The 26,308-nt window shown below is 41.2% G+C and overlaps 1 protein-coding gene and 1 pseudogene across 2 annotated transcripts in view; both read right to left on the bottom strand.

Moving 5' to 3' along the window:
* The window catches only part of CFAP69 (cilia and flagella associated protein 69), a 70,318-nt gene extending 50,115 nt beyond the window's left edge, over nt 1–20,203 (bottom strand). For both annotated transcript variants that reach the window (XM_045288832.1, XM_045288833.1), the window contains exons 1-3: nt 20,084–20,203; nt 9,356–9,424; nt 3,147–3,212 (exon numbers count right to left, since the gene is read on the bottom strand). In XM_045288832.1, coding sequence (XP_045144767.1) covers nt 3,147–3,212; nt 9,356–9,424; nt 20,084–20,203 — 255 coding nt within the window. The remainder of the gene's footprint in view (nt 1–3,146; nt 3,213–9,355; nt 9,425–20,083) is intronic.
* Nucleotides 19,264–19,415, bottom strand: LOC115869308 (annotated as a pseudogene).
* Nucleotides 20,204–26,308: the final 6,105 nt, after the last annotated feature.

Below are 26,308 nucleotides of genomic sequence, written 5' to 3'. Positions count from 1 at the left end.
GTACAAGCAACTTTTTTATTTTGCCTATTTTAAAAACTCAGTAGATAAGCAAATTAGATGGATTTTGTCTTATAACTGAAAACTATTTTTTTGGAACTTCTTAAGAAGAGATGAAAGGACTGAAATATACAGAAATACAAAGCTCTGTTAACTATTGAGATAAATAAGATACTTCTCTAATTTGTCTTTGCTTTTTGTTATCCCTAAAATCAGCCTACTAAAGACATTCAGAATTAGCATTTGCCACTGAGTTTCTAATACTAAAGAAAAGAAGAAGAGAGTATTGTCAGGGAGGATTAAGGTAGAAAATGGAATCATTTGCTAATACACTTTCTTGGATGCCAGCAAATAATTCTTGATAGCCACGTGCCTTTGAATAATTAATACCACAACAAATCTATATAACACAAAGGCTAGATTCAAGAAAAGATTTAGATAAACCTGCAAGGCATATCTCCTTGAATGGGCATTTTGAAATATTGAAACAACCTAATATGACAGACTGTTGTCAGAGAACTGATAGAGAACATTCAGATTAATTCCACTCAAAGAATAGTCTATGGCACATTACTAGTTCTCGAATTGTATGTTTCCAATCTGTTATGAAATAAGTGTGGACATTTAAAATATTTTATACTGTATTATAAATACTGTATGAGCTCACCTATAAAAAGACAAGAATAAGTACATTTGTGGAGACCAAAGTTTGCTGGTGGCTCCAGGGGCAGCGGGAGAGAAAGAGTGAAGAGGAAGCAAGTGAATTTTTTCAGAGCTCTGAATTTTTTATTTTGGAACTCTGAATTTTGGTTTACAGTCACAGATAATTCTCATTACTCAAGGATAATAGTTGCACAATTGATTAGTGTAATTAATGTCAAAGAGTTGTACAGCTGTAAAAAGTTGAATTTGTAAATCTGTGATATGTGTTTTTACAATAACGTAAAAGTCAAGAGCACCTTGCTCAGCTAAACGGTCATTTCATGATACCCACCTTCCCGACATGATCACCGAAGACAGACGTGTGCATAAGCAAATGTGGTGAAGAAAGCTGATGGTGCCCGACTATCAAAAGATATAGTGTCTGGGGTCTTAAAGGTCTGAAGGTAAACAAGTGGCCATCTAGCTCGGAAGCAACAAAGCCCACAGAAAAGCACATAAGCCTGTGTGAACACGAGGTGTTGACGGGATCAGGTAGCATACACCAAAGAACAAAAACCATCATTGTTGTGATCACCTTCCCCACATAAACGCTGAAGACGAATGTGTGCATAAGTAAGTGTGGTGAAGAAGGCTGATGGTACCCGGCTATCTATCGAGACCTATAGCGTCTGGGGACTTAAAGGCTTGAAAGTAAACAAGCGGCCATCTAGCCCAGAAGCAACAAAGCCCACATGGAAGCAGCACACCAACATGTGTGATCATGAAGGGCTGAAGGGTTTCAGGCACGAAAGGCAGGGGGAGGGGAGATCATATCATCGTGAATGAGGGTAGCGCGTGATGGGGACCCAATGCCCATCTGTAGACAACTGGACATCCCTTGCAGAGGGGTAGTGGGGAGCAGATGAGTCACTCAGGGTTCAGTGTAGCAATAATGAAACTCACAACCTTCCTCTACTTCTTAAACATTTCCTCCCCCCAACTATCATGATCCCAATTCTACCATGCAAACCTGGTTAGACCAGAGGATGCACAGTGGTACTGATGGGAACTGGAAACACAGAGAATCTAGGACAGATGAACCCTTCAGGACCAGCGGTGAGAATGGTGATACTGGGAGGGAAGTGGGGGGTAGAAAAGGGGAATCGATCACAAGGATGTACATATAACCTCCTCTCTGGGGGATGGGCAACAGAAGGGTGGGTGAGGGGAGATGCCAGGTAGTGTAAGATAAGATAAAATAATAATTTATAAATTATTAAGGGTTCATGAGGGAGGGGGGAGCGGGGAGGGAGGGGGAGAGGAAAAAGGAAAATGAGGAGCTGATTCCAGGAATCCAAGCGGAAAGCGAATTTTGAGGATGAGGGAAACAAATGTATAAGTGTGCTTTACACAATTGATGTATGTATGGATTGTGATAAGAGTTGTATGAGTCCCAGTAAAATGATTAAAAAAACTTGTATAACAATCTAATATTTCTTTGATATTTTATTGAACTTTTACAATGGTATTTGTGTGCAATGGTTAAAAACAACAATAATATATGATACATTATTCAGCACAGATAGCTTGAGAAGCATTGGTTTCTATGTATTCTGGTAAGGATGCTAGATTCTGAGGGATACCACCTTAAATCTATACAATGTTTTATAGATTACCAAGCATTTGCATGTATATTAGCTCATCTACTCTTCATAACAACCTTATGAGGTGCTGTTATCTGCATTTTATAAAAGTGCAGGCACTAGGAAGCTTCTCAAAGGTATTTGGTAGAAACAAACTTTTACTTAGGCCTCCTAACTAAACCCACTGCCTCTCTGAATTTATAAAATCTGACATTATCTATATGAATATAACTGTGTAATTTATTTTTCAATTGCATATTATCTAATTAATAAAAATATAATGTTATGAGTACTCCAGAATATCAAATGTTTTCTGTGGTAGACTGAATAATGTTCCCCCTTGTTCTGCAAGTATGGCCACATCCTAATCTCTGGAACCTGTGAAAGAGGGCTTTTGAAGTTCCAATGAATTTCAAGATCGTCAAATAGGAAGGTTAGGTCATCTCGGATTATCTAGGTGGGTCCAATATAACGGCAGGGTCCTTAAAAAAGTAAGCGAGGGCCAGAGAGAAGAAGGAGATGCAAAGATGGAAGCAGAGGTGTCAGTAATGCCACTGTGAAGATGGAACCGTGTGCTTAGGAATGCAGACATCCGTGGGAAGGTGGAAGAGTCCAGGAAAAATAGTCTCCTCCAGATCCTGAACCAGGAGCCAGCCCTGCCAACCCACTGACTTCATAGGTTCACGAGTCTGAGTTTAGACTTCTGACCTCCAGAAGTGTAAAATAATAACTGTGTATTGCCGCTCGCCCCTAAATCTGTGATAATTTATTTACTGCAGAAGCAATACAAAGCTAATACATTTTGCAGAAACAATTCTCCCAGGATGACTGAAATGAACACACACAGACAAATGCAAAGGATACAAGTCCATTCTGGTAGCACTGGACCAATTTCTTGACACACTTAAGCTGTTTATCTTCCAAATCATTCTAAAACAAATGACCCAGGTTAGGTCTTTTGTGCTATCAAATTTGTCGAGACTTAAAAATTGTTCTTTAACATAACAAGAAAAACATTAAAAGTATTAAGTAATTCTTAAAATATTATGCTATAAACATTCTCAAGTGTTTCTTGGAAAAGTTAAGATAAAAACAAGTTATTTAAATTTCAAGAGGAAACTATGAATCAAAACAAGGTTAATATAAAAGCAGTAACTACATTCAGAAATAATACTTATTAGAGCTAAAATATTGAAAAGTTATTCTATAGCATGTACTATCTTGGCAAATACCATATATTTACAACTTCATTTAACCTCAAAATAACATTATTAACCAAAATCTCACTGTTACTGATTCAATTCCAACTGATAGCAACCCTAAAGAACAGAGTAGAGCTCTCCCTGCAGTTTCCAAGGCTGTAAATCTTAGAAGAGGCGGGCTGTCGTAGGCTTCTTCTAGTACGTTTGAGCCACCAAGCATTCTGTTCACAGCAAAGCGCGGAACCTCCGGGGCCATCCAAGTGCCCCATCCATGACTAAAAGCGAAACCGAGCTCATTGCTGTCGAGTGGACTCTGACTTGCAGCAATGTCAAATAGAATTTCCGAAGCTGTCCATCTTTAGGAGAGTAGACGGCTTCATCGTTGTCCTGTGTGAACTGCTGACCTGGTGGTTAGCATTCCAACACCTGAGCAACAGCACCTTGATAACACTCTCCAGGAGTTACTACTGCAGTCCTTTTCCAAAATAGGAAATTCAAACTAAAATTCTTTAAACAGTTTGTCTAGAACCGTAGAACTAATAAGTGAGTGGCAGTGTTAGGAGTCATATTTGGCATTTGGGTCTAGAATTTGTCATTTTAACTTCCGAAACTGAGTCTACTTGCTCAACTTAAACACGTCATCCAATTTAGGGAGAGAAGGGGGACCCTGTTACAGCGATGTATTTTGAAGACTAAATCAATTGTGCTCTTTGATCTTCTAAGTTTTTCTACATGAAAATTCTACGGAATCTACATGTTCATGTACACATATACACAGGTGTCATCTCGTTTGCTCCGACCCAGAGTGACTCTATGAACAACCATGAAAGGACACCCAGCTCTGCAAGAACCTCCCCGTTGTTCTCATGTTGAGCCCATCCTGCAGTCACTGTGTCAGGCCATCTTGCTGAGGCCTTTTTCCTTTTCGCTGCTCCTCCACTTTGCCAAGCATGATGGGCTTCTCCAGAGACCGGTCTCTACTGACAACATGTCCAAAGTACCTGAGATGAAGTCTTGCCATGCTGGCCTGTAAGGAGCGCTCTGACCATAGTCTTCCTGGACAGATTAATTCGTTCTTTTGGCAGTCCATGGTACTTTCAATGTTCTTTGCCAGCACCATCATTCAAATGAATTGATTCTTTTTGGGTCTGCCTTATTCAAAGGCCAACGTTCACATGCATATGAAGCCAAATGAAAATACCATGGCTTGGATCAGGTGCACTTTTGTCCTCAAAGTAACATCCTTGCTTTTCAGCTCTGTAAAGAGGTTTTGTCCAGCAGATTTACCCAGTGCAATGCATCATTTGGTCTCTTAATTGCTGCTTCCATGAGCATTGATTGTGGATCCAAGCAAGAAGAAATCCTTGGAAGCTTCACTCTTTTCTCCATTTATGATGATGCTACCCATTGGTCCAGTTGTGAGAAAGGTTGTTTTCTTTACATTGAGTTGTGATCCATACTGAAGGTTGCAAGCCTTGATCTTCATCAACAGGTCCTCCTCACTTTCAGCAAACAAGATTGTGTCATTTGCATATCAAAGGCTGTTAATAAAACTGGCCCCATTCTTGAGTCACATTCTTCTTCATATAATCCAGTTTCTCTGATGATTTGCTCAGCATGCAGATTGAATAAATATGGGGAGACAATACAGCCCTGGAGCATACTTTTCCTAATTTTAAACCATGCAGTATTCCCTTGTTCTCTTCAGACAACTGAAGGCTGCAATCCTTGATCTTCATCAACAAGTGCTTCAAGTCCTGGTGTGTCATTTGCATATGTAAATAAGACTGGTGTGTCATTTGCATATGTAAAGACTGGCTCCATTCATGATATCACATTCTTCTTCATATAATCCAGCTTCTCTGATGATCTGCTCAGCATACAGATTGAATAAATATGGTGAGAGGTTTCAACTCTGGTGCACACTTTTCCTGATTTTAAACCATAAAGTATTCCATTGTTCTTCAGATAACTGCCTCTTGATCCATGTACAAGTTCTACATGACCACAATGAAATGATCTTGAATTCCCCTTCTTCTCAAGGCTATATGTAGTTTGTTTTTGCCCATACAGTAGAATACCTTTGCATAGTCAATGAAACACAAGTAAACATCATTCTGGTAGTCTCTGCTTTCAGCCACGATCCATCTGACATCAGCCAGGATATCCTTTATCCCAATGTCCTCTTTTGAATCCAGCCTGAATTTTCTAGCAGCTCCCTGGCAATGTACTGCTGCAACTATGGTTGAATGATCTTCAGCAAAATTGTACTTGCATGTGATATTAATGATATTTTTTCTATACTTTTTGCATCTTTTTTGGGGGGGAGTCACATTTCTTTGGGATGGATATAAATATGGATCTCTTCCAGTGAGTTGACCATGTAGCTGTCTTCCAAAGTCCTAAGCATAGATGAGTGAGTGCTTCCAGTGCTGTGAAACATTTCAATTGGTATATTCCATCAAGTCCTGGAGTCCTGTTTTTGGCTGGTGCTTTCAGTGCAGCTTGAATTTCTTTCTGCACATGCCCGTTGGTTCTTGCACACATGCCATCTCCTGAAATGGTTGAATGTTAATTAGCTCCTTTAGATGCAGTGACTGTGTATTCTTTCTATCTTCTTTTGATGCTTTCTGCATCAGTCAATATTTTGCCCACAGGGTTTTGCAATATTACAGCTTGAGGCTTGAATTTTTCTTAGTTTTTTAAGCTTAAGATATACGGAGCGTTTTCTTCCATTTGGTTTTCTGACTCTAGGTCTTTGCAATTTCTTTATAATATTTGACTTTGTCTTCTTGAGCTGTCTGATTAAATTTTCTGTTCCGCTCTTTCACTTCATCGTTTCTTCCATTTGGAAACTTGCTTTAAAAGCAAGTTTCACAGACTCTTCTGACAACCACTTTGACATTTTCTTTCTTTCCTGTCTTTTAAATGGCTTTTTGCTTTCTTCGTGTACGGCGCTCTTGATGTCATCCCACGGTTCATCTGGTCTTCTGACCGTAGTGTTCAATGTGTCAATTTTGTTCTTGAGATGTTTTCCAAATTCAGTAGGACATACTCAAGGACATATTTTGACTCTTGTGTACTTGTTTTAATTTCTTCTGCTTCAATCTGAACTTACATATGAGCAATTGGTGGTCTGTTCCACAGTCAGCTCCTGACCTGGTTTTAGCTGCTAATATTGCACTTCTCCATCGTCTCTTCCCATAGGTGTCTTCAATTTGATTCCTTTTTATTCCATATGGAAAAGTCCCTGTGTATAGTTGCTGTATGTGTTATTGAAAAAAGGTATTTGCAATGAAGAAGTCTTTGGTTTTGGAAAATTCTATCATGTGTCCTCTGGCTTCCTTTCTATGACAATTTCTGTTTCTTTCTCTTTGTTTCTAACTTTTGCATACCTATTGCCAATAATTATCAATGCACCTTGATTGCACATTTGATTAAATTCATGCTGAAGACAGTGGTAAAATGCTTCAATTTCTTCATGTCTAGCTTTAGTGGTTGGTGCATAGATTTGAATAATAGTTGTACTGACTGAATGGTTTGTGTGCAGATAGATATTATGCTATCACAGATGACATAGTTCTTCAAGACAGATTTTGACATGTCCTTTTCGTTGACGAATACCACATCATTCCTCTTGTATCTATCATTCTTGCATAGTGTACTATAGGATTTTATGATTAAAAATGGCCAATACCAGTCTATTTCAGCTCACCAATGGCTAGCGTATTGATTGTTATGTGTTCCATTTCATTTCTGAGGACCTCAAATATTTGTAGATTCATACTTCGTACATTCCAAGTTCCAATTATTAATAAGTGTTTGCAGCAGCAGGTACTCATCTTGAGCTGTGCTCTCTCAGTAAGTGGATGAGCAGAAGGATTCACTCCCGCAGGCCTTACTCCAGTCAACGTCACTATGGCCACTTCACCTTTGTGAAGGTAGTTGTTCCTCAGTCATATTTTGAGCACCTTCTGACCTGAGCTTCTCCTTTTCTGGCACTATCTCTGACAATGCTCTGCTGCTCTTCATGAGTTTTTCAGTATCTGACAATATTTCAATGGTGTCCATAAGGTTTCCAGCGACTGATTCCTCTGAACTGGACAGCCTATTCCTTCTTTGCGGTCAGTGCTTAGTCTGGAATCTCAGCTGAAAGTTGCTTACTTGTGAATGTGCTCATCTTTCAAAATACTAGAGACATAGCTTCCAGCATCCCAGCAACACACTACCCACCGCAGTATGACAAACTGACAGAAAAGCGATGGATATATAGAGGTAGTCCCATTCAACTCCTACTTGCCTTTTAATGCTGTGTGGATTTGCCCTCACTTTGAACCAATTCCTCAAAAACCCAAAGTACATTAACTCAGTTCTGATTCATGATTCTGTAGAACAGAGTGGAACTGCTCAATATGTTTCCAAGGGTGTACATCTTGGCAGAAGTAGAATGCCCCATCCTTTTCTCCCATGGAGTACCTGGTGGATTTGAATCACTGACCTTTTGGCTAGTAGCTGAGTGCTTTAAACACTGCCCGACCATGGCTTGCGAACCAACCCCTATTGGCAACAAATTCATCATCACAATCACTTTCACATCCTGCATGTACAGCTTTAAAATCCTTGAAAAGATTTCTAGCCTTTTCTTGAACTAAAGTAAAGCTAAACACACAGAGGGGGAAATTCTGTTACCTTTCAATCCTCTTTTTCTATGAACACTTTGTATCCCATTATAGACAGGATATCTTGCTGGGCTACTTAAGTTTCTGGATATAAAATCAGAAGCTACACATACAGTCAAGACAATTTATTTTGAATGTCGCCCTGATGTCCTTTATAAAATATAATGGAAATACAATTATTTCAGGAACAAGATTCAAAGATGAGCGTTTCGTCATCAGGAAAAAGGATAAGAAACCTGCATGCACAATACAAGCCACATCCACAGGCATGTCCTTATGACGACATCCAGAGTCTGGCTCTACTTGATGCAGCGAGTGTGGAGTTGTGCTGTTGTCAGGGGAACTCCAGTTAATAGAATTTTCTTTAAATGTTTATATAGTTAAATTCACAACCAAACAACAGCTCTTCACAACAATTACAGTCGTGAAGATAAATTATTCTCATAGTCATTATTTTAATTTCATGTTTTTATGTAAATAGGTACAGACTAAAAATATTCAAACAATGATGAAAAATTTTACCTCCTAGTCAAGAGACATTGTTTTGTTTTAATAGGCTGGACTATCACCAACTATATTCACTTATTAAAAAATACACAATCTTCTTTGGAAATCACTACACAATAGTTTTATAGGATGTGTTGGCTTCTAGTCACCCATCCGATTCTTGGATAACATCAACAGAGTGTTGGGTGTGTGTGCGCACAACTGTACATATGTGTTTATCATACTTTTAGTAATAACTACACCCTCAACTAAAATCTAGTATCTGAAATAATTTTATTTCCATTGTAGTCTATAAAATATATCTCTGAGTATAAGTTATATACTTATATGTATATGCATATGTACCAAGCGATTTTAGGTAGAATACCATTTTTCTATTTCTCCATCTTCATAGGTAATAACAAGTGATAGGGGATAGATGATTCTTTATTCTTACAATATGGAAAAGGAATTCTGTTTATATCTATCATGGGTTTGCCCATCCAAAAAATTCAATCTATTTTCTTTCTCCACTCTTACCTACATGATCGAGTATATTCAGACTAAATTTAAACATATAAGATTTGAATATAAGATATATACTATTTTAAATCTTTGAAACAAAATGAAAAATTAGATATTTAGGGAATTACAAGAAGGCAAAAATTCTATTATAAGAGAGTAACAGAATAAATTTCTCTCAAACCTTGTTCACTTCATCAGTCTCTTCCAGGAGTTTGATGACACGATTAAGGTCCATAGGCTTTAAAACACCCTAAAAAACATATGATACTTAGTTTTATATGTTTAGATATATCAACAAATCATCAAACATTGTTTTCCTATGATATTTTCCCTTGACAACATAAAATTACAACAAAAAACAGGGGCGAATAAAGCATAGATGAGACTTTATAGTATAGTAAATAAATTTTGGAGTAAAATTTTTTCTAAATCTCAGTATTACATTAAAATATTCATATTTTTCAATTTCACTAGCCCTGAGAGACATAAGCAATCACCAGGAATAATAACACTTTCATGCCTTGGGAGAAAAATTATGTCTTGCATGCATACTGTGGTGGTTTAGGTTTTGTGTCCACTTTGCTCCATTGGCTCCACTAATTCTCAGTGGTTTGGTAGTTACGATGAGTGATGCAGGAAGCATCAAAAGGAGATGGAAAGAATACACAGAGTCACTGTACCAGAAAGAACTAGCCAACATTCTCTGATTTCAGGAGATAACACATGAGCAAGAACCAATGTTACTGAAGGAAGGAATTCAAGATGCACCGAAAGTATCAGCCCAAAACAAGACTCCAGGACTTGATGGAACATACCAATTGAAATGTTTCACAAGCTGATGAAGCACGGGAAGCACTCACTCATCTATGCTTAGAACTTTGGAAGACAGCTACTTGGCCAACTCATTGGAAGAGATCCATATTTATACCCAATCCAAAGAATGGTGACCCAAACATGCAAAAATTGTAGAAAGATATCATTAATATTACATGCAAGTACAATTTTGCTGAAGATCATTCAACCATAGTTGCAGCAGTACATTGCCAGGGAACTGCTAGAAATTCAGGCCAGGTTCAAGAGGACGTGGAACAAGGGATATCAAGGCTGATGTCAGAGGGATCGTGGCTGAAAACGGAGAATACCAGAATGATGTTTATTTGTGTTTCATTGACTATGCAAAGGTATCCTACTGCTTGGGCAATAGAAAACTATGGATAGTCTTGAGAAGAATGAGAATTTCAGAACATTTCATTGGGCTCATGTGAAACCTATATATGGATCAAGAGGCAGTTGTCTGAAGAGAAGAAGGGATGCTGCATGGTTTAAAATTAGGAAAAGTATGCTCCAGGGCTGTATTCTCTCCCCATATTTATTCAATCTGTATGCTGAGCAAATCATCAGAGAAGCTGGATTATATGAAGAAGAATGTGACTCAGGAATGGGGCCAGTCTTATTAACAGCCTTTGATATGCAAATGACACAATCTTGTTTGCTGAAAGTGAGGAGGACCTGTTGATGAAGATCAAGGATTGCAGCCTTCAGTATGGATCACAACTCAATGTAAAGAAAACAATCTTTCTCACAACTGGACCAATGGGTAGCATCATGATAAATGGAGAAAAGATTTAAGTTTCAAAATTGAAGAAAATAAAGCATCAAACCAAGGTTAAAAAAAAAAAGGATTTAAGTTTCTAAGGATTTCTTCTTGCTTGGATCCACAATCAATGCTCATGGAAGCAGCAATTAAGAGACCAAATGATGCATTGCACTGGGTAAATCTGCTGGACAAAACCTCTTTACAGAGCTGAAAAGCAAGGATGTTACTTTGAGGACAAAGGTGCATCTGACCCAAGCCATGGTATTGTCAGTTGCCTCATGTGAAAGTTGGACATTGTGAAAGTTGGACATTGAATAAGGCAGACCAAAGAAGAATCAATGCGTTTGAATGATGGTGCTGGCAAAGAACACTGACAGTACCATGGGCTGACAAAAGAATGAATAAACCTGTCCTGGAAGACTACGGTCAGAGCGCTCCTTACAGGCCAGCATGGCAAGACTTCATCTCAGGTACTTTGGACATGTCAGTAGAGACCAGTCTCTGGAGAAGAACGTCATGCTTGGTAAAATAGAGGAGGAGCCAAAAAGAATAAGGCCCTCGACATGATGGGCATTGATTACTGATTCAAATTAAATGAAATAGTTAACAATTTCAATTTTTCTCCATTTATCTTGCTGTTGTTTATTGGTCTAATTGTGAGGACTTTTGCTTTCTTTCTGGTGCTGTGTCACGCATACCAAAGCTGGAGTCTTGATCAGTTAAGGCCTACAAGTTCTCTCCACATTCAGCAAGCATGGTCGTGCCATTGCACATTACAGATGTTGAGGAGTCTTTCTCCTGTTGCCATGGAGATATGACCATATGATCTCACTCCTCTGATTACTTGCTTAACATACAGATTGAATAATGATAGTGAACAGATACAATCACGACACACACCGTTCATGATTTTAAAGTGTGCCACATTCACTTATTCTGTTCTCTTGGACCAAGTCCAAGGTCCTCCTGAGCACAATTAAGTGTTCTGGAGTTCTCATTCTTCACAATGTCATCCATAATTTGCTATGATCTACACAGTTGAAAACCTTTGCATACTAAAAACACAGGCAAATATCTGGTAACCTTTACTTTCACCCAAGGTCAACTTCACATCTGAATGATAGTCCTTGCTTCATGCCTGCTTCTGGATCCAGCTTGAGCTTCTGGAAGCCCCTTGCTAATGTGTTGCTACAGTCATGTATGAGTTATCTTCAGCAAAATTATTATTGTCAGTGATATTAACATTGTTTCCTATTTTCTGCATTCTGTTGGATTAGCTTTCTTGAAATGGGCATGAATATGGAACTCTTTGTGCTGGCTGGTCAGGTACCCTTCCAAATTTCTGGGCACAGACAAATGAGTAGCTCTAGCACTGCATCTGTGTGCTGAAGTATCTCAACTGGCACTCCATTAATGCTTGAAGCCTTGCTTCTGCCAGCGCCGTCAGTGAAATTTAGACTTCTTTCTTCAACACTAAGTTTCTACTCTCCTGTAGGGTCTCAGTGAGTTGGAATCATTTTAATGACAGTGAGTTTTGGGGTTTGGGAATCATCAGAATATTTTGGTATGCTTTTCCAACTACTTAGGCATTCATTTTATAAGAATGAAGTAGTGAAGATAAAAGCATAGACTCTTAGATTTACTTTGCACGATCACTTTATGTTATTTCATATTTTAACTGCCTAGCACATATATTTAAGATTCCTTCACTTTCCTTTCCTCTTACTCTCCATCTTCCTTTCCCTTTCCTCTTGTCACACATATTATTTCCAGGAGGCATGCTACGTATGACAAATGGATAGCATATCACCCTAAACAAAGGTAACTTTCAGTCTGGTCTGGGTTGTCAATAATGTAGAAAACACACTACAAAGTGCTGCAGGCAGCACAAAGACATGAGATGACATGAGAAGAGGCGAATCTGGGATAGCTTCTGGAGGAAGTGATCAATCAGAAGAGCTGAGATTGAGTAGGATCCAGTGAAATGCACTCAATGGAGGCAGAAGAAACAGCATGCGTGAAGGCCAGAAAGCAAACAAACTGTAACCTTATAGAAACTGGTCAAGGACTGCCAGATTTCCTATTTTTTGCCCCTGATTTTAACCCAGGAGTAATCAAAAGAAGTCAAATATGCTCCTCAAACCAATCACATGAGATGCCCCCTTGAGGAAGTTAACCAGCTTCCTCACCACCTCCAAAGGAGGCACACCAGAAGCCTTCTCTTTTTAATGTAGAGTTCTCATACTCCCTTGCTTGTCCCCAAGTCCTAGCTTAAAGCAAATAATGTGGCTGACTCTCTTGCTATGAAGCAAGCACTGAATAAATAGATCTGTTTGTTTTCACTGGGGTGGCCCTCATTTATTTCCTCAGGCTTTAACCAGGGGAATATAATAACAAGAAAGAGTATTTGTCTCCTGCAGAGAGAAGTAACAGGAGAGAGGTAGACTGGAGCTAGGAGACCAGTGGTTTAGCTTCAGGCCTCAACGAAGGGTCAGACCACCGGAACGGAGGAAGGAACACTGAGATGTAATCAGCAGGATCCTAGAGAGTGATTAGACATCAATGGCTGTGTTAGGAGAGGGAAGAAGAAAGGGAAGGGTGACTTGCTGGCTTGCAGAATTACATAAATGGTGGCACCATTTGCCGAGACTGGGAAAGCTAAAAGAAAAGGTTTGGGATAGGGCTGGAGATAGTTAAATTTGGAATAGAGATTTCTGAACCATATACTTAACGTGATCATTAAAATTTTTTGGTAAAGACTTCTGCTTCTACACTAGGCGCATTCTTGTGTAATACATAATAACATAGGGCAGAAGCAAAAGGAGGCCTGATAGTGCAGTGATCATACATCGGGCTGCAATCCACACGCCAGCAGGTTGAAATTGCCAGCTGCTCTGTGGGGGAAAGACTGGACTTTCTACTGCAGTCATCGTTTAAAGTCTCAGACACTCACAGGGGCAGTTCTATGGGCTGGTGTTGACTAGGGGGCAGCGAGTTTGCTTTTGGAGATTGGAGAAGCAAAAGAGAATATATAAATGCAACTACGAAAAGAAATGCTGTTGTTAGCATAATCAAGAAACAGAAAAACAGTTTTAAATAAATGTTTTGTTTAGAACAAAAGTTTAATAAACTGCTTTGAAGAAAGCGAGGCATCCACGCATATCAGGTTATACCAAAAACCAACCAAACCAAAAGAACCCAAGCCCGCTGCCATCAAGTGAATTCTCACTTGTCGGGCCCGTACTCAGAGCAGAACTGCTCCTGCGGGTTTCTGAGGCTGTAACGCTTCAGAGGGGCAGCCAGCTCATCTTTCTCCTATGGAAATGCTGATGGGTTTGAATTGCAATCCTTATAGTTAGGAGGTCAACACTTAATCCACTATACCACCAGAACTCCTTATAGTGATAGGGTGACTTTTTCCCCCCATTTACCAAGAGAGATTGCAGAGGGGGAGAGGTCCTGATTATTTGATACTTAAAGGGAAAGGAATTAATATTTATTGTTGTCATCTTTTAAATATATCTGGCACTTCATCAGTTAATCCTCAAATCTACCACATAGGGATAATATTGTTAGCCTTATTGGTAAAACGTAGGCGCGAAGACTTAACTGTTAAGGTCACACTGCTCATAGACAGAATAGCAAATCTCTTTGAAGTAGGCATGTGCTATTTGCACATTAGTTCCTGCCTGACTCTTCAAATGATCATGGAGATTATGTCTAAAAATAACCCTCAAATAAGAATTTTAAGGCCACAGACCATGGCAATGTGACAGACGTTGACAGAGAATGACATCAGGTTCTCAAAGGGAGAGCAAATTTAGGGAAGGAAGTTCACCCTGTGCAAGTTAACTATGCATGATAATATATTCATTCTAGAAATATTTTATGAGTGCCAACACCAAGCCAGGCATGGTTCTAGATGCTAAAGATAATGGCGATGGATTAAAGAAAATCCCAGGCTTCGTAAAGAACTGATGTGCTTCTAGAAGAGACGCAAAACCAAGGTGATAGCCTCTTGGTACAGTAAATGGAGTGGGGAGTGCTAGAATGCTCGAGAAACTCAATCACCAGACACAGAGCCCACATTCTCCCTTTTTGTTCCTAGGGTAGACTTCCAGGGATAATCAGAGGAAGTGGCAGTAAGTGGGGCATGGTTTGAAAAACCAGGAAAATTTCCCAGTGCCGAAGTCTCCACTGGCTTGTCACAGAGCTTCCCAAGGCTCTCCTTCAAAGACGGCAAAGAGGCCCTCGTCTGTAAAAGCAACCGCCGCCACAATCAAGATGGCTCAATGGTCACTAAGGCTTCTCCTAACTCCACAAGGTCTCTATTCTCTTCTCTTCTCTTTCATTGGGTAGAAAGGATCCTTCCTTCTCAATATTTTATTTTAAATATATACATATATATTACTGAAAGTAGATAAAAGCAAGGTAGGAACATGTTTGAATACAAGCTGATTAATTTCTTCTAAAAAGAGATTCCAAGGTACTGACAAGAGAGGCAATAATTAAAGGAAAGAAGAAAGAAAAGGGATGAAAGAAAACACCATACACACCCCCCCTACACACTGTAGACAAGCCTCACACATGCATACACACCACACCACACCATGCACACAACCACACATACACAGACATATTTGTTTTGTTTTACTTGGTGTGGTGGTGGGTTATTTGGATAATAGATGAGAAAATATTTCTCCATTTTATTTTTTTCCCCAGATTTCAAACAAAGGTTTATTTCCTTAGCTGATCCATCCTCTGACTCTTGGGAATGCCCAAGGCCCTCTCTAACATCTTCAGTCTCTCCCCCCACCCCACCACCTGCACCAAATAAAGGAAGAATGAAAGCCCCCAGATATCAAACTCACCTACTTCTCAGTTTTGCCCTGAACCTGAAATCACAGAGGTGGTACTGAGCATCCTTGCAGTCTGGGGAGCAGAGAGCTGTGGTTCCCCAAAGCGCTCATCTCCATCTGGGTCATCATACCTCCACAAAAGTGATGTGGGAAATTCCCCTAATACCTGCTCCTCCTCCTCATGCAAAAGTGTGCTTGCTCTACAGGTTACTGTGCAAATGTCTGACAGTCCTCTGACAGCTCAACCCTATCCCTACAGTAAAAGCAGTCTCCAGTCAACTGGCCACTCCCAAGGACTCTCTAGGGTTCCTGGAGAAGGACGCAGGAGGCACTGCTCCTGACGCAGCCTGAGACTCTCGAGGCCACAACAGGAATTCCCATAGTGGCTCCACACAATGAGTGGGAGGAGCTAGGGCAGGATTCCACCATAGAATTCACGGTTGTAAGACACGCAATCACAGTTCCTTAGTGGCCTAGTGGAACCTTATTATGAAATAAACAACTTGGGCTTTCAAAAGAACCCTGCCACAAATGGAAAGCCAAGAGTGGACCACTAAGCGTCATGAAGGTTGGTGTCCCAGTGTGTTAACTCATGGTGTGCATACCTGCTCATGGGTCCCCTGCCATACCGGACCACGCAGGGTCCTGAAGAATACCAGGTTCTTAAGATTCAGAGCATAAAATGTGATAAATGTAGTTATAAGTTGTTGGGTGTAATGTTTCTTAGATGGTATGAATAAACAAACCATTGCTGTTAGGTAAATTCCAACTCCACTCATAGCAATCCTATAGGGCAGAGCATGATGGTGCTGTAGGGTTGCCAAGGCTGAATATTTTTACAGAAGCGAATTGCCAGATTTTTCTCCTGTGAAATGAAGTGAGAGGTTGAGTGGCTGACCTTTGGGTTACCAGCAGAGCACTTTAACCACTGTGCAACCAGCACACTGGATTATATTGGTACTAACAACAAAGTTGTTTTGTAAAATCTTTCTACAGTGACTGACAACATTATTTGTAATTGAGTAGCGGTCTTTAAAGATTTATCCTTCCTTTCTTTTAATTGCCATTTCATTCTCAAGAAACTCTGGCAAAAGCAGCGACTATAAAAACACCGGTAGCAACAAAAACAACGGTTTGCTGGTAGCAAAAGCAGACGACACCACGCGATTTGAAATGTCGTTGTCACAGGGCAATAAAGAGAGTCCTGACTAGAGAGCACTGAAAGGCTCAAGAAGTTACTTAGCACAGAATTTAGGCCTTGTGGGGATGTGTAGAGTAAGTCCATCATCTTTAAACTCTATTTTTTCTACAGGTTTTGAAGCTCCTTCCCCATGTACACATGTAAACAGGGCTTACAAAAAGTGTGTCTGCTGTTATAATTAATTACCTCAAGCCACCCAAACCCACTGCCATTGAATCGATTTTGACTAATAGTGGTCCTAAGGGACAGAGCAGAAGTGCTCTATAGGGTGTCTGACACAAAATCATTTTTCAAAAGGCTGTTTATTATGAATGTGGTGAAATTTACAGAGCAAATCAGTTTTCCATGAACGATTCACATACATTTCACTTCGTTTAATTGACTGCTGTATTGAAAAGCAAGGACTTTTCAGGAATCAGGAGTTCCTGAGCCAAGTATTTTTAATGGTATTCTCAATTGCCTCATATCAGAGTTGGACACTGAATAAAGAAGATCAAAGGGGAACTGATGCATTTGAATTGTGGTGCTAGAGAAGAATATTGATCTGTCCTGGAAGAAGTATGGCCAGAGTGCTCCTTAGAGATGGGAAGATTGAATATATGTACTTTGGGTATGTTGATGTTGTCAGGGAGACCAGTCCTGGGGCATCATGTTTGGTAAAGCAGAGGGGCAGTGAAAAAGAGGAAGGCCCTCAAAGAGATGGATTGACCAGTGGTTACAATAGTGGGCTCAAGCTTTCGAACAATCGTGAGGATGGCGCAGGACCAAGCAGTTTCCTTCTATCGTGCACAGGATCACCATGGGTCAGAACAAACTATGGCACTCAACAACAACAGCATCGATTGACTGCACGCTCCACAAGGTGATATCCCTTATCCCACTTCTTCCTTTTATTTCCTATTTCCATTCTTCCTTCTCGTCTAACCCTTCTGAACTTTGTCTTTGGGTAAATACAGGCCTTTTGATCTCAAATGGTTGATTATTTGAAGGTATGGAGACCTCCCAAGAGCTGATATTCCCTTTAGAGACCAGTCTAGTGGGATGAGTTCAGTTCCGGACGTACGGGTGTCTAAGGGCCGGAGTCCTGCGGGTTTCACTAGTCTCTGTTTGACCAGCGAGCCTGGGTTTTTTTGCGATTTCTAGTTTTGATCCATATCTTTCTTCCTCTCTATCCAGGACTTTCTCATGTGACCCATTCCAGAGCAGTTGATAACAGCCAGGCATCAACTAGCTCTTCTGAGTCATAGAGGCTGAGCTTGAAGTGGTCCATTAAAATAATAAGTTAGAGGGGAGAGCGGAGAGGGAGGGGGGAAATGAAGAGCTGATGCCGGGGCTTACGTGGAGAGTAAATGCTTTGAGAATGATGAGAGTAACGATTGTACAAATGCGCTTTATATAATTGATGTACGTATGGATTGTGATAGGAGTTGTATGAGCCCCCAATAAAATGATTAAAAAAAGAAAATAAGTTCCACACATTCAGTTTTCATCATTGCTCTTTCCTGTGGACCTGGGATGGTTGTACCTTAGATGGCTGCTCACGAGCTTTTAAGACCTCAGTCACTACTCACCAAAGAAAGATGTAGAGCACTGTCTTTGTGACCTCTGCTATGCCAATTGACCTTGATGTCTTCTGAGACTATGGTCTTGTTCCCTCAGGGCCAGTGATTCATCCCCTCAAGCTTCTTGGTTATGTCTAAGAAGTTTTCAGAATTTCCCTCCTGTTTGCTTTACCACAGATATATTTGTAACATCGGTAAATACACAAGGAGAAAGAGCCTCTGCCAAACATAGTATTCATAGGTCTAGTTGACCTCTTCCTCTCACACCCAGTCAGCCTGGGTATCTAGCCACTCAGTCACTCGCATGGATCAGCACTACTAGAGGACCGTATATCTAACAGTATCTCCCTCTGTGACCCTGAACTGTTGTACTCTTCTCAGCCTCCTCCTCTGCCTCCATTATTTATTGCCTCCCCCGCACCCAATTCAACACGGGGCAACTTCTAACCAGTAACTTACCCTTCCACCTCTGGTAACCATCAAAGAATGTTTCTTTTAGTGTGAAAATATTTTCTTCGACTTTTTATGAGTGTGGTCTCACATAATATTTGTCCTTTCATGACTAACTGATTTCACTCAGCATAATGCCCTTCAGGTTTATCCAGGTTATGAGGGTTTCACCGAGTCATCATTATTCTTAACGTAAAGCAGCATTCCACTGTGTGAAAGTACCATTCTTTGTTTATCCATTGTAAACATTTAGGTTGCTTCCATCTTTATGCTATCTGTGCATGGTGCTTCAAAGGAACATGAGTGTGCATATACCTATTCCTATCATGGTTCTCATTTCTCTAAGATACATATGCCCAGTAGGGGGATTGCTGTATTTTAATGGCATTTCTGTTTCCATTTTTTTAAATTAAGGAGACTGTAGGAACTGTAAAGAAGCCAGTACCCCACTACCACAAAGTTTCCCACACTTGGGGAAATTGCAGGGGTCAGCACATCAGGAGTGCAAAGGGCAGCCTCACCCTGGGAAAACCACTTTCACGATGGTGGTGTCTCCCTTGCCAGATAAGTTTTTATTTCCAACTTTTTGAGGACATGCATCCTGTTTTTCATAGTAGTCACACCATTTGGGGACTGTAAATCTTTATGGGAACCTGCCTACTGGAGTGGACAGCTTCATCTTCCTCCCAGAGTGTCTGTGTCTGGTGGGGCTGAAGGGTTCACCTGTCAACAGCTCAACGCTTAACCCACCGCACCACCCATTTCTATGCTCTCTCAATCCGGCCGGCCCTACCTACCCCATCCCTATGCTCCGGTTTCACATCAACATGTTTCATTTCTAATTGTTGATTTCTGGCATCCTTTTCTTCTGTCTGTGCGTACGTTTTACTGACGGCAAATGTCAGCACAGGGGAATTTACCCGCGGAAGGTGGACAGCACTGGGTATTCGGATGTATGTAAAAGTAAGCTGCTCCTCCGAATGACTCCCTCCCCCAGCCCCGCCCTTCGCGGGCTCTTTCCGAGGAGAGCAGTCTCCTGCTCCGGGAGGACGCGCGGCGCGGCCCCAGGCTGGCTGGGGCACGACGTCGGGGGCCCCCTCGCAGGCCGCGCTGTTCTCGGGGGACCGGCGCCCCGCTGGGAACCGCCTCCACGCCCTCCGGTACCCGCCTTTAGGCTCCCGGCCCGGCCCTGGACCCCGGGCCCCTCCCCGCCCCCAGGTAGACAGACACCTGCCCTTACTTGCTCCGACTCATCCTCCGTCACCACGCTGACCACCGGGATTTGGCGGGGGCTGCTCGACTTGGTCCTGCCGCCCGGTTCCAGGAGCTCGGCTGTCCCCGCGGCTTCCCCAGTCGACATGGCTGGCGGAGGGCAGGCTGGGGGGTCGCCGGTCGGACGCTGGAGCGGCGGCAACCGGAGCCAGCCGCCCGCCCCCCAGCAGGAAAGGCCCCAGGCGGCGCTGGATCAGGAAAGGGTCTGCGAGCCCCGCCCCGCCCGCCGGCCCGTTGTTAACACCAGCCGGCGCGTTGCTAGGGGGCGGGGCCGGAGGCGCGGGCTCCGACGCCACCCGGGGACCTAGCTACACAAAAGTTTACCCCGCACCTGCAGTGCGGGAGATGGGAGGAGACGTCTGGCCAGGAGCGGTCCCTTTACAGCTGCACGCTCGGTGTGCGTCCGACTGGGGAGTTTGCAGTGGGGATTGCTTCCAGCAGGCTTGGGTGGGTGGATGGATGGACACGGTTGAAAGCCACGCAGTTTAGCTCACCCCCGAGAAGTTACTAATCACTTAGGTTCCCCAGTCGTTTGCTGCCCCTTAACTTGAAGGCCCCACTGGACAGTTTAAAGGTTGGCACACTGGTTAAAGGCTCGGCTGCAAACCCTACAGGTGAGCACACCAGCCACTCTGTGTGACAAAGATGCTGCGATCTGCTTCCTGAAAGATTGCAACCAGGTCTTCTCCCAGGATTGGTCAATGCGCCACAGCTGTCCCTGACCTCTTCTCCAAATTCGGGTGCGATAGACTCAAGGTCGTATTTTGACTCTTGTGGAGTTGTTTTAATTTTCTCCAGCTTCAACCAGAACTGATGATCTGTTCGACCGGCCCCACCCCCCGCCCCGGCCTGCTTTTAGCTGCTGATATTGAGCTTTCCCCTCATCTCTGTCCCAAGAAGCAGTCAATTTGATTTCTGTGTTTTCCATTTGGAGAAGTCCATGTGAATCTGTCACCGTGTGTGTTGTTGAAAAAGGGTAGTTGCTACCATCAAGTCGTTGGTCTTGCAAAATTCTATCGTGATTTCTATCACCAAGACCATACTTTACAATTACTATTCCTCTTTTGTTTCTAACTTTTGCTTTCCAGTTACCAATCAGTTTTAGACTGAAAACGTTGGTAAAATTCTTTAATTTCTTCATCACTAGCTTTAGTTGTTTGTGCACAAATTTGAGTAATATTTGTTATATTGATTGTATTTCTTTGAATTCAGATAGGCATAATCCTAGCACAAACAGCATTGTACTTCGAGATATGCTTACATTTTTTTTTATATGCTTAGATCTTGAAAAGTCCTTTTTGATGATGAATGTGGTGTTATTCTTCATTGGAACATTCCCAGCACAGTAAAAGATATAATCTGATTCAGAATGTCCAAGACCAGACTATTTCAGCTCACTGACACCTAGAATATCGATTTTTATGCATTGCATTTCATTTTTGATGACTTCCGATTTTACTGGATTCACATTTCGCACATTCCAAGTTTCAATTATTAGTAAAAAATTTTAGCTGTTTCTTGTCATTTTGAGTGGGGCCCCATTAGGAAATGAGGGTCCTGACGGGTTTACTAACCCACGCCATAGTGATTTCAATCGCCGCACATGCGTTTGAAAGTTGGACATTGAATAAGGAAGACCAAAGAATTGATGCATTTGACTTGTGGTGTTGGTGAAGAATGTTGGAAGTACCATGGACTGCCAAAAAAAATTACACAAATCTGTCTTGGAATAAGTACAGCCAGAATGCTCCTTAGTGGAGACCAATCCCTGGGAAAGGACATCATGCTTGGTTAAGTAGAAAGGCAACAAAAAAGAGGAAGGCCCTTGTCAGGATGGACTGACACAGTGGCTACCACAAGGGGCTCACACATAACAATTGTGAGAATGGCGTCCGATCAGGCCGTGCTTTGTTATGTTAAACTTAGGTTCACTATGAGTCTGAACCAACTTGATGGCACAAAAAACGAAGACTGCAGCCTTGAGGTAGCTTTTCTCTCTTTGTACAGAGCCCGAATGGGTCAGAATAGATTGGAAGGGACTGGAGTGAGTTGGAGAGTTAAATAAACTAGAGTTAGGAGGCTTTTAAGTGAAACCTGATTTTTTAAAAATTATTTTATTGGGGGCTCATACAACTCATCATAATTTATCTATCCATCATTGTGTGTCAAGCACATTTGTACATTTGTTGCCCTCATCATTCTCAAAACATTTGCTTTCTACTTGAGCCCTTGGTATCAACTCATTTTCCCCCTGCTCCCCCCTCCCTCATGAACCCTTGATAATTTATAAATTATTATTATTTTGTCATATCTTACACTGTCATATGTCTCCCTTCACCCACTTTTCTGTTGTTCATCCCCCAGGGAGGAGGTTATATGTAGATCCTTGTTATCAGTTTCCCCTTTCTACCCCACCCTCCCTGTGCCCTCTCATCACTGGTTCTGAAGGGAGCATCTGTCCTGGATTCCCTGTGTTTCCAGTTCCTATCTGTACCAGTGTACATCCTCGGTCTAGCCAGATTTGCAAGGTAGAACTGGGATCATGATAGTGGCGGGGAGGAAGCAATTAAGAACTAGAGAAAGTTGTATGTTTCATCGCTGCTACACTGGACCCTGACTGTCTCGTGTCCTCCTCGCGACCCTTCTGTAAGGGTATGTCCAGTTGCCTACAGATGGACTTTGTGTCCCCAATCTGCACTCCCTCTCATTCAGAATGATATGATTTTCTGTTCTGATGATGCCCGATACCTGATCCCTCCAGCACCTTATTATCACACAGGCTGGTGTGCTTCTTCCACGTGGGCTTTGTTGCTTCTTAGCTAGATGGCCACTTGTTTACCTTCAAGCCTTTTAAGACCCCAGACGCTATATCTTTTGATAGCCAGGCACCATCAGCATTCTTCACCACACTTGCTTATGCACACATTTATCTTTAGCGATTATGCCGGGAAGGTGAGCATCATGGAATGCCAGTTTTATAGGACAAAGTGTTCTTGCATTGAGGGAGTACTTGAGTGGAGGCCCAATGTCCATCTGCTACCTTAATACTAAACCTATAAATATATGCACATAGATCTATTTCCCCGTCATGTAAAAATATATTTACATATGTACACGCCTGTGTTTAGGCCTCTATAAATGCCCTTTGCCTCCTAGTTCTTTCCTCTATTTCCTTTTACTTTCCTCTTGTCCCACTATCATGCTCAGCCTTCATTTGGGTTTCAGTAATTCCTCTTGGTTACATTGCCCTTGATCACGCCTTACCAAGCCTCCTACACCCTCCTCGCCATTGATTTTGGATCATTTGTTCCCTTGTTCCTGGGTTGGTTAACACCACTTCCTTTCCTCCACCTCCCACTCTCCTATGTCCTCCCAGAACCATCAGTCCCGTTGTTTTCTCCTCCAGATTGGTGAAACCTGATTTGAATTTAGCACGTTTCTTATTCTCCCAGAATAAGAACGTTCTCCCAACGTTTCTCATCTTAAAATAGGGTTGTTAAGGGTAGAAATAGTAATATTTGTAAAGTGGTGCATATCAATAAGTGCCCAATAAATGATCAAAAATACCATGACCTTTCCTATTATGGTGTAATCTATTAATTATAAGTTAACATTCGAAGGGGCAAGATTTTAAAGGCAAATCATCATGACTTGTCAATATAACAACCACTCCACAAACATCATGGTATGAAAACTTGCAACAAATCATTTATTATTTTCATCTTTTTAACTTCGAGGATTTTCTTTCAAGATTTGAAAATCAATTTTTATATTTTCTCTGGAATTTATGCATTTAAGGAATGACACTTAACAAACTCCATTAAAATGGATGTGACTTTAATATTCCAGGGCCTCCTTCTTCATTCATCAGAAGACAGATAAGGCTCCACTATGGTAACGAGTTATAGAGTTGGACACCCACAGGGCAGTTCCACCCTGTGCTGTATGCTTGCTATGAGCTGGAATCAACTTGATGGCAGTGTTTGTTTTTTCCCTTCACTTATAAAGTGATCAAATCAGTCACTTGTTTCTAAGGGTTTCTTCCCATTCAATGAGCGACATTTCTCACCCCACAAATAAAAAGAAGTGTAAAAACTAGATCAAACTGGTTGTATGTGACATAAATGATTGCTAAAGAAACCAACTTATTTGAAAGAGTACCTCAACACTTACACTCTTTTGAAGAAATCATTTGGTTATGTGTTAAGTTGGGTTCTGTAGAGAAGCCAAACTTGTGACACTTGTATGTGTATGTATATAGAAAGATTTATGCAAGAAATGACACTGTTGCAGAAGTAGGGAAGTTCAGTTCAGTTCCAATCTGTCGGTCAGGTAGGAGCTGGAGGCTTCTCGTGACTCCTGTAGCAACATAAACTGACAAACCGGAAGCAGGGTGAGGAAGCAGGAGGGCCACAGGCTGGTGGATGCAGAGGTAAATAAATGCAAGATTGACTAAATAAACCTGAGATCAGTGTCTGCTGATGACTCCTGGGATTGGCAGGCAGCAGAACAGATCATCAGACCGGACACAGGATCCAGATACAGGAGTAGGTGAAGGGACCAGAGCACTCAGATCTACTCAAGGTCACTCTCTGATACAAAAGGCCACACCCTAAAGTAGGTGTGATCAGACTTTGGCTTGATTGATAGGTGATGGTACACCCCTAACTTCACCAAGCAGTGTCTAGTTGACATAAACTCTAACCATCACAGTGCACAAAAGTTATCTGATGTAGCTTCTGCTGTTTGTGCATTTTGTATGATAGGCTATGTAAGCCATAAATTAGGACACTTAAGCTTGTCCCTATTTTTCTTTGGTAATATTAATAGTTTTAGGTTTTACATTTATATTTAATTTACATTTAGATTAATTTTTAATTAATTTTTTACATTTACATTTTTGATCCATCTTGAGTTTTATATACTGTATATACTCAAGTATAAGCCAATCCGAATATCAGTTAAGGCAGCTAATTTTACCACACAAACTGCATTAAAAATGTGCTGAAAAACTCAGCTTATACACGAGTATATATGGTAAGACGTAAGGTGTCGATCTGATCCAATTTTCTACAGGTGAGTATCCAGTTTTTCCTTCACCAGTTGTTAAAAATGGTCTCTTTCCCTTTAATGGGTTGGCCTTTTTATCTAAGATCAACTATCCATAGCTTTACTAATTTACTTCTGGATTCTCTATTCGGTTCCACTGGTCTATGCATCTGTCATTGAACTAGTACCAGACTTTTTTGATTACAGTGACTAAATAGTAGGTTTTGAAATTAGGGAATGTGAGACCCTTCTCCTGTTTACTTTGTTCTTTAGTTTTTGTCTTGATTCTTTTTCTTTTTCATATAAAATTAGTTATAGATTTCAATTTCTTTAAAGAAGGGCGATGTAATCAACCTTCCTTACAGGATCAGGATTGTATTGACATCTTCACAATAATGACTCTTCTTCTCCATGAGCACAGTATGTTCTTTCATTTATGTAGGTCTGTTTTGGTTTCTTGCATTAGTGTTTTGTAGTTTTCTTTTGCTTTTCTGGTTATGTTTATTTCTAAACATTTTATCATTTTGATAACTATTGCTAATGGTATTGTTTTCTATAGTTTTGTTTTCAATCATTTTATTGGGGGCTCATACCACTTATCACAATCCATACACATATCAATTGTATAAAGCACATTTGTACATTAGTTACCCTCATCATTCTCAAAACATTTGCTTTCCATGTAAGGCCCCTGGCATCAGCTCCTCATTTTTCCCCCTCCCTCCCTACACCCCCCTCCCTCATGAACCCTTGATAATTTATAAATTATTATTTTGTCATTTCTTACACTGTCCGATGTCGCCCTTCACCCACTTTTCTGTTGTCCATCCCCCAGGGAGGAGGTTATAATGGGTTCCCCTCTCTACCCCACCCCCCCTCCACCCTCCGGGCATCGCCACTCTCACCAATGGTCCTGAAGGGATTATCTGTCCTGGATTCCCTGTGTTTCCAATTCCTATCTGTACCAGTGTATATCCTCTGGTCTAGCTAGATTTGTAAGGTGGAATTGGGATCATAATAGTGGGTAGGGAGGAAGCATTTAGGAACTAGAGGAAAGTTGTATGTTTAATCATTGCTACACTCCACTCTGACTGGCTCGTCTCCTCCCCGCGACCCTTCCCCAAGGGGATGTCCAGTTGCCTAC

This window comes from Echinops telfairi, unplaced genomic scaffold (genome assembly GCF_000313985.2).
Source record: "Echinops telfairi isolate 266 unplaced genomic scaffold, ASM31398v2 ScPeMD7_23;HRSCAF=83, whole genome shotgun sequence".
Classification (NCBI taxonomy): Eukaryota; Metazoa; Chordata; class Mammalia; order Afrosoricida; family Tenrecidae; genus Echinops; species Echinops telfairi.
This window is presented reverse-complemented; position numbering and strand designations above follow the sequence as displayed.